Consider the following 20,173-nt stretch of genomic DNA (forward strand, 5'->3'; position numbering starts at 1 on the left):
ATACATACATGCTACAAGAATAATTATAATAATTATAATTATCAATAATGTGATTGATAGTCCTGAATTTACAATATCGAAATCTTTCAGAGGGTGTACAGATAATCGCTGAGCGTTCTCTAAATCTTCTTTTATGTTTTCAAGATTGATTTCTGTAAGTTCCAGAGGTTCAATATTTTGTACTAATTGATCGTCAATAGTTATTGAAGGCAATTTAAGTCTTAGACTAATAGTTTCTGGTTCTTGTGAATCATAAACTTTGTCTTTAATTTTTACATTACATTCCGAAGGAATAATAAGGGATGGTTTACTAAGTGTTTCAATGCTGTGTTGATTTGGACATGTAAGGTAAATGTTTTGTTCTAGAGCTGGAATTACTATAATAGAATTATCACTTAATTGTGTAGCAGATGTATCTGTGTATTTAACAGGTATCATAGGGCAATGGCTTGTCAGGTTAATAGTTTGAATGATACAAGGTTCATTCTGACTCAATAGGTAATTTTGGCATAAAAACATGTCTTCTATTTTATAACAACTTTCTTTCACGTTGTAAAAATCATTACTTGATCTTAGTAGATAGGGGTTGTTAATTTTTACTATTTGCCTGTTAATGGGGATTGGATAAATGTGATAAAACATATAGGGATTATTAGATATTAAAGGGATCCCTACGTAAAATATGATTAGGTCATTTTTTATGGTTACATCCGCATGTGCGACTTCATAATATTTGATAATATTATCAAAAGGAATTCTGGTTTTTGGGTCAAGTTTCATAATAATGTCATTTAACTGCTGATATTTAAAAATGCTATGGTGCATGATGTTAATTTCGGCGAAGGTTATCGCGGTTTGTATATTGTTGTACGTCTCATATAATATGCGAATATTATTTTCTACATTGTCAAGTAAGAGAATAAAATAAGATGTTATGGTAGCGGATTGTGTTAGCTGTTTCAAATCATTGACCTGGGTCATTAACTTTTGTTGATTGTTTTTAATATTACTCAGCTGTAAGTCTATATCTTTGGTTAAATTTTTAACAATGGTCTGGGTTAAAGAAATATCATGGTGTAGGATATTTTGATTGTCTTGCAGGGTTTTAATATATTTATTATAACGTTCTGCATCATCATCGTCTAGGGTTCCAAACAAGAACTTTTGAGCTTTACCAATAATATTAAATAATCCTCTTTTAAATCTCGTTTGGGGTGTGGTATAATGTTCAATAAATAATTCAATCGATTTTATTTGATCGAATAAGTTATTTGTTCTGGTTAAGAGTAATTTATATAGGGAATAATAGGGTGATGTTACGCTAATATTGCCAAGGGTCTTATTAATTTGTAATAGGGTGGATTTTGTTATATCTAGGCAATCCTTCATATTAGTTAAATTTACATGATAGTATACATGATGGTAATTGGTAACTATATAACTATTTCCTTGATAGACTGGCAGCAAGGGATTGGTTAATTCTTCTATTTTATATTGAGCGTCTATTCCGATTAGTAGTGGAAGTAATAAGATTATTACAATCCTCATTTCCGTTCCTGAAAAATAATTACGAACGTCGTTTAATATTTTTAGGATGTCTTTGACCTTTAAATTTGGTTATTTTATATTTTGGTTGTAACTTCTGAGGTAATTTCCGCGGAGTACCTACTAATTGATTAGTAGCTTCGGGAATTTCTGGGTCATTTTCGCGTTTCTTGTTTAGTTTAGATAGAACATTTGCCTTTTTAGCATTTAATTTTGAATTAATGTTTTCATTTAATTCTTTGAAAATTTCGGCAAGTTCATATACGTAATCAGTTTGCATTTGGTTAATATCTTTTTCGAAATTTAACTGATAGTTCAAGTTTCCTTTAAGAATTTGAAACGGAGTATATTCGTGTGAAGAGTGGATGCTATTATTATAATTTAATATTGCTATATCTACTAATTCTTGTATAGTTTTACTTCTATGATCATTTCTAAGAGCAATAAGGCTTTCCTGAAGGGTTGAGTGGAATCTTTCGACAGGTGAATTCGAGTTGGGGTTATAAGGGGTGGTGAAGTGTAGTTCAATTCGATAAGTCTTACATAAATCTTGAATTAGATTACTCTTAAAAGATGTTCCGTTATCTGTTGTTATTTTACAGGGCGTTCCGTGATGTGAAAAGTATTTTATTAAACTTTGACATATCTCTATAGAGGTTTCGTTTATAGGATATGCTGTTGCGAATTTAGAGAAATTATCGATTAGGGTTAAATATTTTTGTCCAGATATGGAATAAATATCCATGTAAATATGTTCAAGAGGTTTTGATCCTGTTGGTGTAGGCTTATAAATTACTTTATATGGATGTCGATCGTATTTTGTCTTTTGACAAGTTTCGCATGTATTTACAAAATTAATTACATCACGCTCTAAGCTTGGCCAATAATATCGTTGTTTGATATTTTTAATATTTTCCGTAATTCCTCGATGTGAAGTTTTCGTCGTGTGGTATCTCTCGATAACTTCCTTTTGTTCATCAGGGGTTAAAATGTCTTCTAATAGGATGTTTGAAATTAATAACTTATACGCGTTATGCTTAAACGTTTCCTGAAATATTCTTATGACCACTGGCTCTAATTCTTTGTTTTGAAAAAACAAACAATAAGTATCGGGTGGTAAGTTGTCTCTGAATAGGATTTGTATTTCATTGGTTATAGGGTTGTTATTTATAAAAATTATAAATCTCTTTTTTGTTTCAAATAATCGATCTTTCTGTATGTATGGCTTTTCTTTAGTTGTCCATTTAAAAATAATTTGGTTTTTAAATGTATTTATCGATTTATTTACATATGGTGCTCCTAAGATTGGGTCTTCTTGTGACGTGTGCACCGTATCTGTTTCTGAGTTGTCTTTCTTGTATTTATCCTTTTCTAGTTGTTCTAATGTCAATTTTTCCAATGAACTAGCTGTGTCTGTTTCTGAATTATCTTTTCCTGGTATATCTACTATTTCCTTTTTACTTGTAGTAGGTTTTGGTGATTCTTGTTGTGGTAGGTTAGGTAGTTCATTAACCTTTGGTTGATCAGCTGGTCTTAATAAAACATTAGAGATTATATTTATTTTCTTTTTTTCTTTCTTTTTCTTTGGTTTTTCAAATAAGTTTTCTTGTGTATCAAAGAAATGTTTTATCTTATCGTGCCATGTATATTGGTCGTAATCTTCGTTATCTTCACAAGTTGCTGACATATGCGTGGGTGATGGTTTTCTTATTTCCATAGGATGAATTTCTCTTGGTGGTCTAGAAAGTGCATCGGCATTAACGTTGTGTTTTCCTTTTTTATATTGGATGGTGTATTCGTATTCTTGGAGTTTTAATCGCCATCTTACCAATTTTGAATTTGGTTCCTTAATCGAAAATAGCCACTGCAGTGGTTTATGATCTGTCACGATGGTAAATTTTCGACCAAATAAATATGGACGGAAGTATTTTGTTGCCCATACAATTGCCAATAATTCTTTCTCTATTGTGCTATAATTACATTCTGCTGTGTTTAGCGTTCTACTTGCATAAGAGATAGGTAAATCTGATCCGATGGATCCTTGAGATAAAATTGCTCCTATTGCATATTCTGATGCGTCAGTTGTCAAGATGAAGGGTTTACTAAAATCTGGGTACTGCAATATTGGATCGTTTGTTAAAATGTTTTTGCATAATTCAAAAGATGTACGAAATGCCTTATCGTGGACTATTTTTGCGTTCTTTTTTAAGCAGTTTGTCAATGGTTTTGTAATTTTTGCGAAGTCTTTTATGAATTTCCTATAATATCCAATGAGACCTAAGAAGGATTTGATTTCTTTTGGTGTATTTGGTATTTTAAAGTTTTTAACAGCTTCTATTTTGCGAGGGTTGGGTTTAACACCTTCCGCAGTTACTATATGTCCTAAGAATTCGACTGTTTTTTGTAGGAATTCTGACTTATCTAGTTGTATTTTCATGTTGTGCGACATAAGTCTTTCAAATACTAATTTTAAGGAATTAATATGTTCTTGTAAGCTGGTAGAGAAAATTATAATATCATCCATGTAAACTAAACATATTTTTCCTAATAAACCACGTAATATGTTGTCCATTGTACGTTGAAATGTAGCAGGTGCATTACTTAATCCGAATGGCATACGTGTGTACTCATAATGTCCATGTTCGACATTGAATGCAGTTTTTGGGATGCTTTTAGGGTCCATTTCTATTTGATGGAAGCCGCTAGCAAGGTCTAATGTGGTAAAGTAGTTGCATTTTCCTAATTTGTCCAATATATCAGTGATGTTAGGTATTGGATATCTGTCACTGATCGTCTTCTCATTCACTTTTCTATAGTCAATCACCATTCTCCATTTCTTTTGTCCTGTTGCATCTAATTTCTTTGGTACTATTCATACTGGTGAACTCCATGGTGAATTAGATGGTTGAATTATTCCGCTGTCTAACATTTGTTCTATTTGTTTGTTTATTTCTTCTTTATGAATAAAGGGATACCTGTAATTTTTTGTATATACTGGAATTTCATCTTTGGTGTTTATAACGTGTTTAACTTGACTAGAGAACGTTAATATGTCTCCAGGTTTATGTAAAATGCTACTATATTTGTTAATTAATTTAAAGAGTTGTTCTCGTTCTTCTTTATTTAGGTGTTCATGACGTAACAAGGTTTTTAAATCTAATGGTTCTGTACATTTAGATTGACTAGAATTTTCGCCTATTTGTATATTAAAGATTTCAAAGTTGTTAAGTTCAATTGGTTCAATTGGAAATCCATTATCTAAATTTCCTTCTAAAGCTATGTATCTGTTCGAACGATTATAAATATCTACAATATAGGAACTTTCTTTAATTGTAACAAGAGTGGGTTGAATTTCAATTTCACCGTCAAAGTAATATGGAACAAACCATGTTGTATCTTCGGGTAAATTTGTCTTAATCGGGGTTTTTTGTATAGTCTCTGGTGGTATTTCGACAATAAATTTTTCAAAATCCTGTCTATACTTAAATGGAATAGTTAAATAATCATTGTATAGGGTTTGATTTTGTAGATCGATATTTAGATTTAATTTACGAAGATCTTTTATACCTAAAATTCCATCAAAGTAATCATGAAAAGAGTATAGAATAAATTCGATGGGTTCTGAAATAGCAAAGCTTGCGAATAAGGGTATAAGAGCTTTATATTTAGCTTTTTGCGAACCTGTACATGTTTGCAGGGTGCTAATATAAGGTCTTATGGTTTCTGGGAAAAACATTTCTACTATGGAGGGTCTAAGTAATGAAGCATGTGAGCCTGTATCTATTAATAAACGAATCTTAAAATCAGGGCTCTTGATTTCTATAAAGGGTAGTTTATTTACTTGAAAGCTATTTAATGTTAAGCATGGTTTTGTTTCTCCGAGGCTTGGATATGAAAATTTTCGAATTGATCTGTTAGATCTTCTTCATAAGATTGTAATTGATTATTATCGAGGTTTTCATAGTCTTGCTCATAGTCACAAAAATCAGAAAAATTAGGGTTATCATGATTAATAGAGTAATCATCTTGAGGGTAAGGGAAATTTAAATCGGTATTTTCAAGATGAGCTAAATCGTGTCTTATTTGAGGTTGAGGAATTTTTCTTGGTTGAACACTCACTCCGGACATAGGTTTTGGAAATTGAGATTTATCTGAGGTATATTGTATACCTGACATTGGTTGTGGAAATTGATTTTTATTTTGTTGAGGGTTTCTTTGAGAGAAATTTTGATTTTGTGGACCTTGGGGTCTAACAAAGTTTTGATTCTGTTGTCTATAATTGGGATTAAATGGTCTATAATTACTATATTGATTCTGAGGTTTTGGAATCTGACTCGGGTAATGTTTATTTTGATTGTGATTGTGTTGTGTTCTTTGTATATTATTTTGAGGTTGATTTAAAGGTTTTTGTGTATTTTGTTTGTGTGGGTTGTGATTTTGTAAATAGTTATTTTTAAAATGGTTCTGACTGATTAATATTTCATAATTAGTAATTATGTCAATTGCCTGATCTAGAGTTTGAGGGTTTTGCACTATCAATAATGTTCTTAATTCACTAGAGATATTAGCAAGAAGATTTTGAGTTGCTGTTAGCTCGTTTTGATTTATAAGTATAGTTCTGGCTTCTATATTATTTATTTCTGAGCAAATTTTATTATTAATTTTATTTACTAAAGCTTTTAATCTTTGAATGTAGTCATTTGTTGACTCATTCTTTCTAGTAAGGAAAATCAATTGTTGTTGTAGATTTGCTCTAGTTATAGGGTCACTAAATTTTTGTTGTAAGGCTAATTTAATTTCATCCCACGAATTCAAATCGCTTCTAGTAAGTAAAAAGTCTTCCGCTTCTCCTATGATTTTACTCTTAATGGCTAAAATAACATATTCCTGTTGCGATGGATCTGCATTGTAATATCTTGTGTGAAATAAGTTAATTTGGTTAATGAAAGTATCTAACCGTGATGGCGTACCGTCAAACGTTTTCAAAAGGGTTACAGTGGATCGCAAAGCATCAGCCATATTGTTATTATCTGATTTCGAATTAAAATCTAAATTATTTACAGTGGAACTTTCTGCAAAATTTTCGTTATTTACAAGACCTAAAATTACTAAGCTATTCGCAGAAATTTCAGCGTATTGTTGTTCTAAACCTAAATTGCTAGAATCGTTTTCAAAAATTGTAGTTTCAGTACTACGACGACTAACTCTTGGATAAGTTATATCACTTAACCGATCATTAAATTTTTTCATTTATAAAACATGTGTTTCAATCTTAATTAACAAGAGGTACAACTATAAGAAACAATTCTGTAAACACTTACAATTGAAAGTTTCTCAGTTTCGTTCTTGTATCAACCGTCTGCTGCTGCTGCCGTAGATGGTTGTAGTGGACACTAGCATACGCCAAATTGTCCTACTGGCCTCTCACAATGGCGAACCAATAATTGAGATGATCTGCCAGGAGCCAAAAATGTAGTCTTGTTGCCTGAGATGTTCTAGATCCTTCTTTAACTGTTGAAACAGACGAGCGTTGAACTCAATCGATCGGATGCTATCACATACACTAAGTATCTAGTACTACTGACTATAAGATACTGGTAAGCACTGATAACTATCACTTAGCACTGACACTAGCACTCACGTACTCACTGAGTATTCGCGTACTCAATTTTCGTGTTACTCGAAATGGATCAACTTTTCGCTCTTAAAGGATCCTACCGACTGCGCCACTTTTATTTTATTAATTGAAACTTCCTTTTTTAAAAACAATACGTTTAATTAAAAAGAAGAATACAATTAAAGCAACTTACAAACTAACATAAAGTTTGCTTAAAGACTACCGTTTAATGACTAATTCGCGCCTGCAAAGCAACTGGTATATATATAAAATAAATGCTGAACAAGCTGGATGAAGCGAAAGAGAATGAATAAAAATATACATAGGCATAAATGGCCATATAACTGTACTAAAAACACACTGTTTGCGTTAAAGACATAAACAAACACAACTTTTAGGTGAAAAACCTTATCGGTGCGACGTGTGCGCCAAAGGCTTCCTTCACAAGTTCACTCTGAAAGTCCACATGAAAAGCCACGCGAAAGAGAGAGAACACATGTGCCCTCTATGCGCGAAGACCTTCAAACACGGCTTTAATTTAACGATACATTTGAGGCAACACACGGGGGAGAAGCCTTACACCTGTCAACTGTGTTTCAACTCTTTTAGGTCCTCCTCAATTTTAAAGTCTCACATGCTGATCCATTCTGATAGCAAGAGGTCAGTCAAACCTGTGGCTTTGTGATTGTGTGTATTTTTTTTGCTCTAATGTAGTAAATCATTGTTTAGATTTCAGTGCGAAATGTGTGAAAAGAAGTTTAAAAGAACGGGAGATCTTCACGTTCACATGAGAAGTCACACCGGGTTGAAACCGTACGCGTGCGCCGTTTGCGGTAACAGGTACAAAATGTCTTCGCATTTGACGGAACATATGAAAACGCATTCGGGTAAGTAAAATTAATTAAAAAATCATGAAAATTAATAAAAAGATAATTACCTTTGCTATAGTTTGTTCTATTAGAATATCGGGCGTCTTAAATATTTTCTTTATTTGTGGAAATGTATGACATTCTTTAAACCCTACATTTCTGCTCGGAGAATTTTTATGATTATTACTTCGTTTGTCATCATTTAATAAAGAAATGTGGCGCCTTTGACTCCGTGATTCCGTTAAAAGGTTTTAATTCGGGTCAGTGCTTTTATTATTAAAAGGTAAGGTTACAACTGTCCTGTTTTTTGGCTAGCAATTTATATTATCTATTTTATTATTAAAAGGTGTTAAAACTAAACCCATAACTGAGGTGAATAAACTGAGACTTCCCGACATTAGTGGTTTCTTTGACCTACGAACCCCCGGGACTAAAAATCCCATTACAGTATTTCAAAGTTATTTATTTCAAAAACTTGTAAAAATAACAAAAAAAAAAAAGACGTCGATATGCCAAAAATTGCTTATAATATAGAACTTATAAACAATATTGGGTGAAGTGTAATCAAAAACATGATAGCGGCACTTTAAAATTTCATAACAAAAAAACCAAAAGAGAAATCGGGTTAAAAGAGAAATTTTTAGTAGGCACAGAGCTTATTTATTTGATAAATCACGTTATATGAGGTAAAGGATACTGGAAAAGTTAGTTCTCCTCTTCGCCCTAAAGTAGGTTCTGGTAAAACTCGCTCTATATCTGATGCAGCCACTAAGTGATAGTCCTCTTGTTCAGGCCAGGAAACACTGAACTATGCGCGTTTCGGTTTGATTTTTTTTTAAACTTAATGGTAAGTTGCGATTCTTCATCAAGCGTTGTTATTTGACCAGCATAGAAAAGTATACTTTTCTTTCCTTTAAATGAGACCAAAACCCAGTTTCCAATGTTAAGGTTTTCTACCCCTTTTGTTACATGCAGATTTTGCCCTAAGCATGTAACATATGATTTCATATAAATTCGGGCAAAAGTTTATGGGTTTTGGTATCGGCTTGAAAGGGTTGTGTGATTTACAGTTTTATAAATGGAATTTGGGGTTTGATAGTAATGCAATTTGTAATGGTATTTACTGGCGCTTACTAATTTTTTCTATCCCCTCTCGATATTCTGGGTTATCTATAAAGTTTGTAGTTGGTTATCCAACCATTATCTCGGGCGCCACCCTCAAGTTTAATGTGGATGAGGGACCACGGCCTATCGGGTAGCCTTTAGACAGTGGAGAAAGTAATCCAGGTCTTCTGTGTGAGTAAAACAATAGGCAATATTGCAACAAAATCACATTTCTTAATCCCAAAACCCAACATGTCATCTCTTTGCTAACACTTCTCAATAAGCCTTACATACGGCCAAAGTCAATACGGTACGGTGCGGGAATAGGAGGGGTGCAATGAAGAGAAGCCATGTCGGTAAGCAAAATGTAAAAGCGGTACGGTAATTTATGGCAGTGAATGAACAGATCAGATACAGCCCAGAGAAAATAAAGTATGAAAGTCACCCACAGGATAATTAAGCGGTCTAATATAAATGCGGTCGCTCGTAACCTTGGCCAATTCTGTTTAAAATGTCGGTAGACGCGGTCTTAATTATGTAGGTAGAAGATGGCAATGCTGTCAGGTTGGGAATAATGGGATAATATCCAATGCAGGGTGATACCTCGTAACAGTCCGACACGTAGCCCCCTAGCACTTTTTAAGGAATACACAGTGTTACCCCGTAACGGTCCGGCACGCAACCCCGTGTATCCTGTAGACACTAGGAATAGGAATTTGCCTACCTTCTTACCTATTATACTTACATGCTGACAACAGCGGCGGAGCGATGTACGGTATTGTGGGGCTTACCTCGGTCGGACTGCTACTCTCGGACTGCCACTCAACGGACTCAGCGGACTGCCGGTAGTGCCGGTCAGTGCATCGCGTTATATAGAGCACGGACATGCGCGGTACTTAGTAAACGCGGTAACAGTAGTGGTGGTACGGACACGAACGGTACTGAGGTATTAACGCGGTAATAAATTAACAATTAACGCGGTCGCGCGTTCATTTACAAAATAGAAACTTTCCTAACTTTACTAGGCAAAGCTTAGTTGTCAATATGAATCTTGAAAATTATTAATTTAAGTTGGAAAAAGAACCGAGTAATTCTATAGATAAATAAGAGAATTACAGAAAATTTAGTATGGTTCTATCGCGGTAACAGCAAGGGAAAAAGCGAACTTACTGGGTAAACTCTTCGCGTCCAATTCTACTCTGCACTCGCAAGGCAAAACACCGCCATATTTGCCAAGGGTGAATTCATCGATGGGAGAAATTTCGTTTCCCCAACGAATTATAAATAAAATTCTTAAAAGCGTAGACACCAACAAAGCTTCTGGACCCGATGGAAATCCAGCCCTAGTACTAAAACGTTGTGCAGACGAATTGACTCCTCCCTTATGTAGACTGTTCACGGCATCGTATAAGCAGGGCTCATTTCCAACAAGCTGGAAAACTGCTCAAGTGCATGCTGTACCCAAAAAGGGAAAGAAGACGATGCCGTCCAATTACCGCCCGATTGCACTAGTTCCAGTAATATCGAAGATTATGGAGAAAGCAGTCATCCAATAACTGTTGAGATATCTGGAATCATCTGGACTAATCAGCGATCATCAATACGGCTTCCGAAAGCTTAGATCCACCGGCGATCTTCTGGCTTACGTCACACACTTGACGGAGGCCATGGAGAAGCACGGCGAGTCCCGCTCAGTCGCTCTTGACATTTCCAAGGCATTTGACAGAGTGTGGCATGAGGGACTACTAACCAAGCTCTCCTCAATCGGCATACAAAACTCTATTGAATTGGATCAAAAGTTTTCTTGAACAACGAACAATCCAAGTAGCCGTCGACGGACACCTTTCCGACAAATTTAACATTAACGCTGGAGTCCCTCAAGGATGCATTCTATCCCCCACCCTTTTCTTGATATATATCAACGATTTGCTAGGAACCACTGTCAATCCAATCTACAGCTGACGATAGCACACTTATTTCCACATTTAAGTCCGCCAAACCAACGACAGCCGCAAGTTCTCAGAATCTTAGGCAGCAACAAGTAGCTTCAACCAATAACGATATTAGAGCAAACCTGGAGTGGGGCAGTAACAATTTGGTCAATTTTAACGCTAAAAAAACGCAGGCTGCAGTATTTACGATGCAGACTAACCTTGGTGGCTCGGAGCTGGTTATGGCAGGGAAAACATTGCCAATGAAATCATCTTTACATCTTCTAGGAGTCGAAGTCACCAACAGTGTGTCCTGGCATGACCACGTTGCCGAGGTCGCCAGGGCAGCTTCCAAAAAACTCGGAGTGCTTTTCAAAAGGAGAAAACTGTATACACCAGAACAGCTGCTGACTCTTTATAAGGCTCAAATACGCCCTTCCCTCGAGTATTGCTCGCATGTCTGGAGCTCTGCACCCAAGCATAGTTTAAAGCTGCTAGATTCTATACAGAAGAGAGCTATTCGTCTTATCGACAAATCAGAACTGACAAATAGTCTGGATAGTCTGGAGCACAGGAGAAAGGTGGCTGATCTCTGTTTATTCTACCGTTATTATCACGGTCAGTGCTCCTCTGAGCTGGCAGGCCTGATCCCACCCAGGGCTGTTCCGGCAAGAAGGACGCGTCTAGCAGTTGCGGCTCATCAACATCGAGTCCACCTGCCTACCCCAAGGACGTCGCTGTATCGGGACTTATTCATCTGGAGAACATCTTCTTTGTGGAACGGGCTTCCACCTCACATATTTCCCGACGCATACAACCTGCAGCGATTCAAGATAAATGCCCACAAATATCTTCACGCAAGCACCACTCCAAGAGTGACATAGGACTTTCCTCTTGTGCTTGTGTTTACCATAAAAAAAAAAAAAAAAAGATGCCTGGTTTCAGCAAGATGGGGCAACAGCTCACACATCTCGAGCTTCAATGCAAGTATTGAGAAAAATATTCCCCGGCCGTTTGCTCTCCCTGAGAGGCGATATTTCTTGGCCTGCACGCTCGCCCGACCTAACGCCCTGCGACTTCTTTCTGTGGGGTTATCTAAAAGCTGAAGTCTTCAAACATCATCCAACGACTATTTGACTACTAAAGGATGCAATCCGCCTGGAAATTCGCAGAAATGCTTGCAAGAGTTATGCGAAACTTCAGAAGTCGCTTGCACCAGTGCTTCGATAATGGTGGACGGCACTTGCCAGATATTCTCTTCAAAACCACAAAGGACAAAAATGTTTTAGTTGTACTTTTAAAATAAAAAAATTAAATCTTTGTATTTCAAATAACATTTCTTTTATTAAGCCTTAAAAACAGGGAGACAATTATGTCGCACCCTGTATATAATACATTTTGAAACTAGATTGTCAAGCAATTTCCATAATATGTACATTTACTTAATTATTTTTTGCGTTTTTACAATATTGTTTCGGTATAAACCTTAGTTTCTTTTACAGGTGAAAAAAACTACATATGCGAAATCTGCTCGAAGCAGTTCTACAATAACAGGTCGCTGCAAATCCACAAAAAGGCACACTCGGGAAATAAAGACTTCGCCTGCGACATTTGCGGGAAACTGTTCGTCCATTACACATCATTATGCGCTCATATTAAAAGGCACAAAGTATCAACAGTGGACGAGGCAGTAAAACCGGTACATGAGGAGGTTTTTTTTGTGATTAACTTGAAAACTATCCGTTAAACTGTATTGAATAAAAAAATAATTAAGGGGCTTAATGTCTAGACTAGGAGACGAGCTCAGTAATTCATGGAGAAGTTCCTTACCTAGGAAATATCGTCGGGTTACAAGTAAAATACATTAAGTCAAAAAATGTACTTTCGAATAATTTCGTTGCAAAGTTTTTAGTTTTACATCTTTTTAAATATTTACATGTTAAATAAAATTTGGGTTTTTAAAAATTTTAATTTTTTTTTTGCATGTGTATGGAGTAATAAGACTTAATAAACAGATTAATTAAACTTTTTAAAATACATTTATTTGAGGTTGAATTGAATTGACGAAACAGTGGGCTGTAGTAAATTATGATTTAAGACATAGGGTTAAAATGAAACAACCTTCTTAGGGTTAAGTAGGATCTATAATAAAATATCAAAAAGCTACATCCAAGGATCGTTGAACTTCCCGTTGACCTGGTTTATGATAATGCTTACTAGACATTATAATGTTTTGCTATATAGAATTAATTAATGTATTATTACAATATAGTAGTTTCCTATTTACACAATATTTGTTATACTGGGTGATACTTCCATACTACACCTCCCCGGGAAATTTAAGGAATTTACATATTTCTTTTAAATTGAAAATTCCGGATATATATACTATAAAAGTAACAACTCTTCTTAACACATTCCAAAATTATATACATACATTCAATTAATATCCAGTAATTTTGAAAATTTCAACTTTTTACCTAAAAAACCCCTCTTTTCCATTTTTTTTTTTTTTTTTTTTTTTTTTTTTTTTTTTACAAAACCTTAACTAATAATACATCAAACTAGTAAATTAATTAATTATTACCTAACTATGCGCAGGGCCCTTTATGCACTAATTACCTACTTATGATATAATTTAGTTCTATTTTTATGGATTAGAATCTCTTTATTTTCTTTTACAATTTTTACATTAGGAGATTCATCCTGAACGACTACATACGGCCCCAGGAAACAAGGACTGGCAATTTTATTACCATTATATTCATTTTTAACGAGAATTAAATCTCCTTTCTTATATTCAATGGGATTTATATTTTTATCATAAGATATTTTTCTTTTTTCTTTTGAAAGTAAAATATTATTTCTTGCGTCATCATGAGCTTTCTGTAACCTGTATTTCAATTCAGTTAGATAACTATCAAAATTGTAAATAGGTTCCACGATATTTTTTAAATTACTTGGTATCTGACATTTTTTCCCAAAAACAAGCTCAAAAGGAGTATATTTAGTTTCAGTGTGAACTGCCGTATTATACGCAAAACACCAGTACGGAATCCATGAACTCCAAGCTGCGACATGGTTTTCTGACTGAATTCTTAAATATGCTCCTAAAGCCTTGTGTGAATTTTCCAATGACCCTATGCTTTCGTGATGGTATGCGGTAGAATGAACATGTTCTATTTTTAAATTCTTGCAAACTTCACTCATTGTAGAAGAAATGAATTCAGATCCCCTATCAGTTGCAATTTCCTGCGGAATTCCATATCTTAAGATAAAATTTTCCACAAATGCCTTTGCAACTGACACAGCATCTTTACTTTTTAATGGATATGCTTCCACGAATTTTGTTAATTCACACTGCAGGGTAAGAATATAGGAAAAATCATTGATATCTGTAGGTAGCGGTCCTACAATGTCTAGATAAATTTTTTGAAACGAAGAACTGGCTGTGGTAGTAATCACGATTAGCTGTTTTGTATAATGATTTGAATATTTTTGTTTTTGACACATACCACATCTTTTTACAAATGCCTTAACATCATTATACAAATTTGGCCAAAAGTAATACTTTTTTATATTATTTGTCATTCTATTTATACCTGCGTGTCCACTGGTTGGAAGTAAATGAAAATCATTTAAAATAACTCTTTTTTCATCATTGTCCACTATTTTGATAATTCCTTTTAAAATATTTATTCGAGGCCCCTGATAACTAATATTATTTTTTATTTCTTTCCCAATACATTCAATTAATTCTGCAGAATTTTCGTTTTTTAAAATATACAATTCTTTTATGTCAGCTCTCTTACTAATATCGGTCAAGTCTCTCAGCATTCCGTCTCGCGTCAATGTTGATCGAGAATTTTGACTTAAATATACAGTAAGATGTAGTGGTACATAATAAAAATTTCCTGATTGTTCAGTTATAATTTTTGACAAAGATTTTATTTTTGATGAGTCTATTAAGACTAACTCAGTGCAATTTTTTGGTTGTCTAAGGACTTCCACAATGTTTGGTTGATCAGGCCAAGCACTATGACTACCCTTATCCAACTTTCTTTACTATTACTACCCTTATCCAATCTTCTTCTGCTATACGTTTACACTGATTTCTAGTCATAACAGCAATCATGTCATTGTTCATAGTTTTTAACTCATTCGATGTTAGAATAATTCGAGATAACGCATCTGCTGTAACATTTTCACTCCGTTTTACATACTCTACATAAAAATCGTATTCTTCAAGACCTAAGCGAAATTTTGTTAAACGACTAGATGGGTCTATAAGGCTGAATAAGTACAACAAGGGTTTTATGGTCTGTCACTATTTTAAATCGGCGTCTGTATAAGTATGGGTGAAAATGTTTTACAGCCCAATAAATAGCTAAAAGTTCTTTGTGAATAGTTGGATAATTTATTTCGGCCTTATTTAAACTCCTGCTTGAATATGCTACTGGTTTATTATTTTTGTTCGAAAGCACTGCTCCAATAGCAAATTGTGAAGCATCTGTTTGAAGTATAAATTCATTCGTGTCCGTAAAATCTGGATACTCCAACACGGGATATTGAACCATTGCTTTCTTTAAAATTTCAAACGCACTATTACACTCATCTGTCCATTCAAATCTCGCATACTTTCTACATAACTTATTTAGGGGTACAGATAATTCCGCGAATTTTGGTATAAATTTCCTATAATAGTTGGCAAAAGCAACAAAACGTTTAACTTCATCTGAATTTTTTGGAATAGGATATTCGTTTAAAGCTTTAATTTTTTCTGGATCAGGAGAAATGCCTTTATCGCTAACAATGTGACCTAAATAAAGAATTTGCTTTGTTAAAAATTCGCACTTTGAGGGATTTAATTTTAAATTTACTTTACGAAGTCTACTAAAAACGTCCATTAGATTTTTGTTATGTTCTTTAAGATTCCTTCCAAAAACAATAAGATCATCAATATAAACAAAAATTTTTTTATAATTTAGACCTGCCATCGCGATTGTCATTAATCTAGAAAATGCGCTGGGACTAATTTTTAATCCCATTGGAAGTCTCTTCATTTGCCATTGGCCGCGATCGGTAGTAAAAGCTGTTAATTTTCTGCTTTGCTCATCTAATTCGACTTGGTAATATCCCTGACTTAAATCTAAATGTGAAAAATAAAGTGCTCCTGCAAGAGAATCTAAAATGTCAACTACGTTTGCTACAGGCCATTTAATATCTACCAAATTGCGGTTTAAAAATCTGTAATCTAAAACAAGTCTGCTACGTTGTTCACCTGCTTTGTCTTCCTTTTTTGGAACAAGTAACACCGGAGATGACCATTCGCTCTGCGCACTCTCGATGATATCATCCGAGCACATTTGAGAAATTTGCTTATTTATTTCCTCTTTTTGTGACTGAGGTAGTCTATATGGTTTTACATAAACGGGTTGAGTATTTGGCTTTATTTGAATAGACTGTTTATAAATATTTGTAACACCTAACTTATCCCCGGGCATATGAAACACGTCTGGAAATTTCGCACATAATTGCTCAATAGAATCTTTTTCCTCTTTATTTAAATACCCAAGTTTAAGCAAATTAAACAAATCTTTTACTCGACTGCTTGATACAGCCTGCGAAGTAAATTGACAACAATTATAGTGGCTCAACTTTTCAATTTTTAGTAAGCAATTTCTCAAACGTACTTCAGTTTCACGCGTATTTAAAATTTTAACTGGAATTTTCCCATCTCTCGGTTGCGCAATCACACCTGCTACAAACACTCCCTGACACAATTCACTAGGCAACACTACACATTCTTCAACCAACCCTGTCTCGATGTATTGAATACTTTCACATCTTGGAAGTAAGGTCATACTTTTATTGCTACTAGCATTCAGGTCTAATGCAATTTTATTTTCATCATTAAACAGTGATAATGTATTTTCCTCATAATTTAAAATAGCTTTATACTTTTTTAAAAAATTTCTACCAATTATTCCATTGGTTTCACATACCAATTGTAATTCTAGAAATTTTAATAATAATGCTAATCCGAATATTCATTATAATAATCGTGGCCGAGGTAATACGAGTCTACCTGGTCAGCGTTTTCAGAGAGGTTACCGAGGACGTTCGTTTGCTCGAGGGTTATTGTTATATTAGTTATATTTTTATTATTTTTTTTAATGTCCATAAAACCTAAAAGAGAACCTAAAATTTTAAACTTGTTCCTCTTCGTCTAGCTCAGCTCTGGATCGTCCTAACTCATTTTTATGGATTTCTCTGCGAATAGTTTGCTTCAGTCCTCTTCTACAGCGTTTAACCAAAACGTATATGGCAACAAGGGCTACGGTTGCTACTAGAATTTCCTCCTTAGACTTGGCGTTTCCCAGTTTTTAAGATTATTGGCACTATTTTCTTCTTTTGTCCACCAACATCGTTTTTCTTCTTTTATTCTTTAGGTATATAGGAGGCAGGATCGCCATGTAGTAAATTATGATTTAAGACATAGGGTTAAAATGAAACAACCTTCTTAGGTTATAATAAAATATCAAAAAGCTACATCCAAGGATCGTTGAACTTCCCGTTGACCTGGTTTATGATAATGCTTACTAGACATTATAATGTTTTGCTATATAGAATTAATTAATGTATTATTACAATATAGTAGTTTCCTATTTACACAATATTTGTTATACTGGGTGATACTTCCATACTACAGGGCTGCCAAGGCAGTTGTGCATATAGGTCTCCTGATGGACCCGTCATGCCCCACCGGGGGTTACCAGAGCCCAACGGCCTTAGAGAAACCGATAAGGCTCTCTGGTCTGAAGGACTTAAAGTGTTACCCAAGTATTTGAACCTGGCGCGCGTGAGTGCTGGGCACTCCCCGACAAACAACAAACCACCTTGGTTTGTTTTTCTCTGGTATAATCTTGAGTGTGCGTACTACTGGGCATTTTTGCTGGGGGAATAGAATTGCTGGCACAGACCTCGTATTGTATCGTGACAGACGACAGTATTGTGTTGTGCTATTGTTTTCTGCCAGATTAGTAATATATTAGACGTGTCCCTGGGCAAAAAAACACTTTTTGTGATTTTTGAAGTGAACTTTTTGGATTGTGTTTGTTTATTAATCCAAACAGGTAAGGAATAATATAATTATAATGTTTCCGTTTGTTTTTTATAATTTACAATAATAGGGTTAAGGTAAGTATTATGAACCCACACAATTTACAGTATTTTTGTATTATTTGGCATAATTATTAAAGATTAGATGGTTCTAAACTTATTTAACTATGAAAGGGTAGTTTTATTTTATAATAATGAAGTAAAAACTTGGTTAAAAACTCCTATAAATTCCATTACTGTGAAGGTAGATATTATCAGAAAACCTACGTTTTTTTAGTATTTCCTGGGTGGATATTGATAACTGAACACTTTGAAATTGAACTAAAACCAAAAAATACGTTTTTCTGCAAAAACATGTAAAAACAGTTTTAAATGCCGCGAACCGCACTGAAATGTCACTTTTAATGTATTCTATAAAGCACAGACTATCGATTAAAATTTGAAAAATCCCGAAATTTGTGGGTTCATAATCCTTACCAGACCCGACAATAGATATCACTGACACTGACTGAACTAGAACTTGGAAGCGCAATGCCTAATATAAAAAGTGACAAATTTACGATTTATAACTAACAATAACAATACACTTTGGTTGGGTTGGGGGTGAATGAACACATGACATGGCTAAATCAAGTAATCACCGAAAAATAGTTTTAATCGTATGTAATTTCCTAAATGTTTTACACGGCACACGCCTGTTTAAATTTCGAAATCTGTATTTTTAAGTTTAACAATAACTCTAATTTTATTAAATAGAACGGTATCGGGAACAAATACTTTTTAAATGCACTTTCTACTTCCAATATTTTGATACAATATTTTTTTAAATCGGTTGATAAATAAGCCCATAAGAAGAAAAAACTTATCAAGTAAATACGTTATAATAAAATTGATTCAATAAGAATAGCTATAGAATAGGTTATACTGATTTTCGTGTTTATTTACAGAATGTCCAAGGAAGACTCAGAGTTGGATGACGAAATGCTCTTAGACACTGAGAGTGACGATCTAGAAACTCTAGAAGATCCTTTCGCTCCAAGCGAAGATGAGAGAGATCCTAACTACGACTCAGCTACTGAGGACAGGAACAATTTTAAAACCAAAATAAAGGATTATTTTAACGTAAAGTCATTGGTAAAGCCACAAAATAAAATAAAAAACTATATCAAACCAAGTGACCCAAGATCTGTAATGGAAATTGATGAAGCTTCCGTATCAACTTCCCTGAGCTGTCCTTAAGAAGATGAAGATAATGAAGAAACATCAAATGAATCAGCATTATTTGATGGCAAATTTTTTAAAATTGTTAGCCGAAGTAATAACTTTAATATTGCTGCAATATGTCAAATTTGTAGAGGCACGAAATCCATTAAAGGAAAAACAACAGTAACAACAAATTTTATAAGGCATTTAAAGGTTAAGCACGCCACAGCGTTTAATGACTATAGTAAATACAAAAGAGTTAAAAAACAAAATATAAAAAGGATGATAAAGTCTCAGAGTCTGAGCAGATTCAGAAGCCATTTAAGAGCAACAAGCAGCTAGATATTAGATAGAGTATAGCTCACGCAGGTGCCATTACGCAAGATGAATTCGACCAGCGGCTTCTTAAATTTGTTATTAATACCATGAGCTCCGTTTCAATCCTTAGCAATCCCAATTTTATTCAGATATTTGATGGATTTAATTTGAAAGTTATGTCCAGAACAACAGCTGTAAAAAAATACATCGCTAAGTACTAACTTTTTTAAGTAATTTTGAGTCTCTCGTTGATGTGTCTCTCTTGTACGACGTGACCTTGGGTCAAGGTCAAACTTTGAGTCTCTCGCGATGTGTCTCTGCGTTAAGAGGCGATGATTGTCTGATGCGCGTCGTCAGTCTACTGTGTGTCTCTGTGGTTAAAGACGATGGTTGTCTGATGCGCGTCGTCAGTCTACTGTGTGTCTCTGTGGTTAAAGACGATGGCTGTCTGATGCGCGTCGTCA

General features: G+C 34.4%; 1 protein-coding gene across 1 annotated transcript in view; it reads left to right on the forward strand.

Annotated features, from left to right (window-relative positions):
- Positions 1 to 13,091, forward strand: part of LOC126747386 (zinc finger protein ZFP2-like) — a 36,969-nt gene extending 23,878 nt beyond the window's left edge. The window contains exons 5-7 of the mRNA XM_050455971.1: positions 7,561 to 7,822; positions 7,892 to 8,049; positions 12,569 to 13,091. Of these exons, the coding sequence (XP_050311928.1) occupies positions 7,561 to 7,822; positions 7,892 to 8,049; positions 12,569 to 12,813 (665 nt within the window). The 3' untranslated portion in view covers positions 12,814 to 13,091. The remainder of the gene's footprint in view (positions 1 to 7,560; positions 7,823 to 7,891; positions 8,050 to 12,568) is intronic.
- The last annotated feature ends 7,082 nt before the right edge of the window (positions 13,092 to 20,173 follow it).

This window comes from Anthonomus grandis, chromosome 19 (assembly GCF_022605725.1).
Source record: "Anthonomus grandis grandis chromosome 19, icAntGran1.3, whole genome shotgun sequence".
NCBI lineage: Eukaryota > Metazoa > Arthropoda > Insecta > Coleoptera > Curculionidae > Anthonomus > Anthonomus grandis.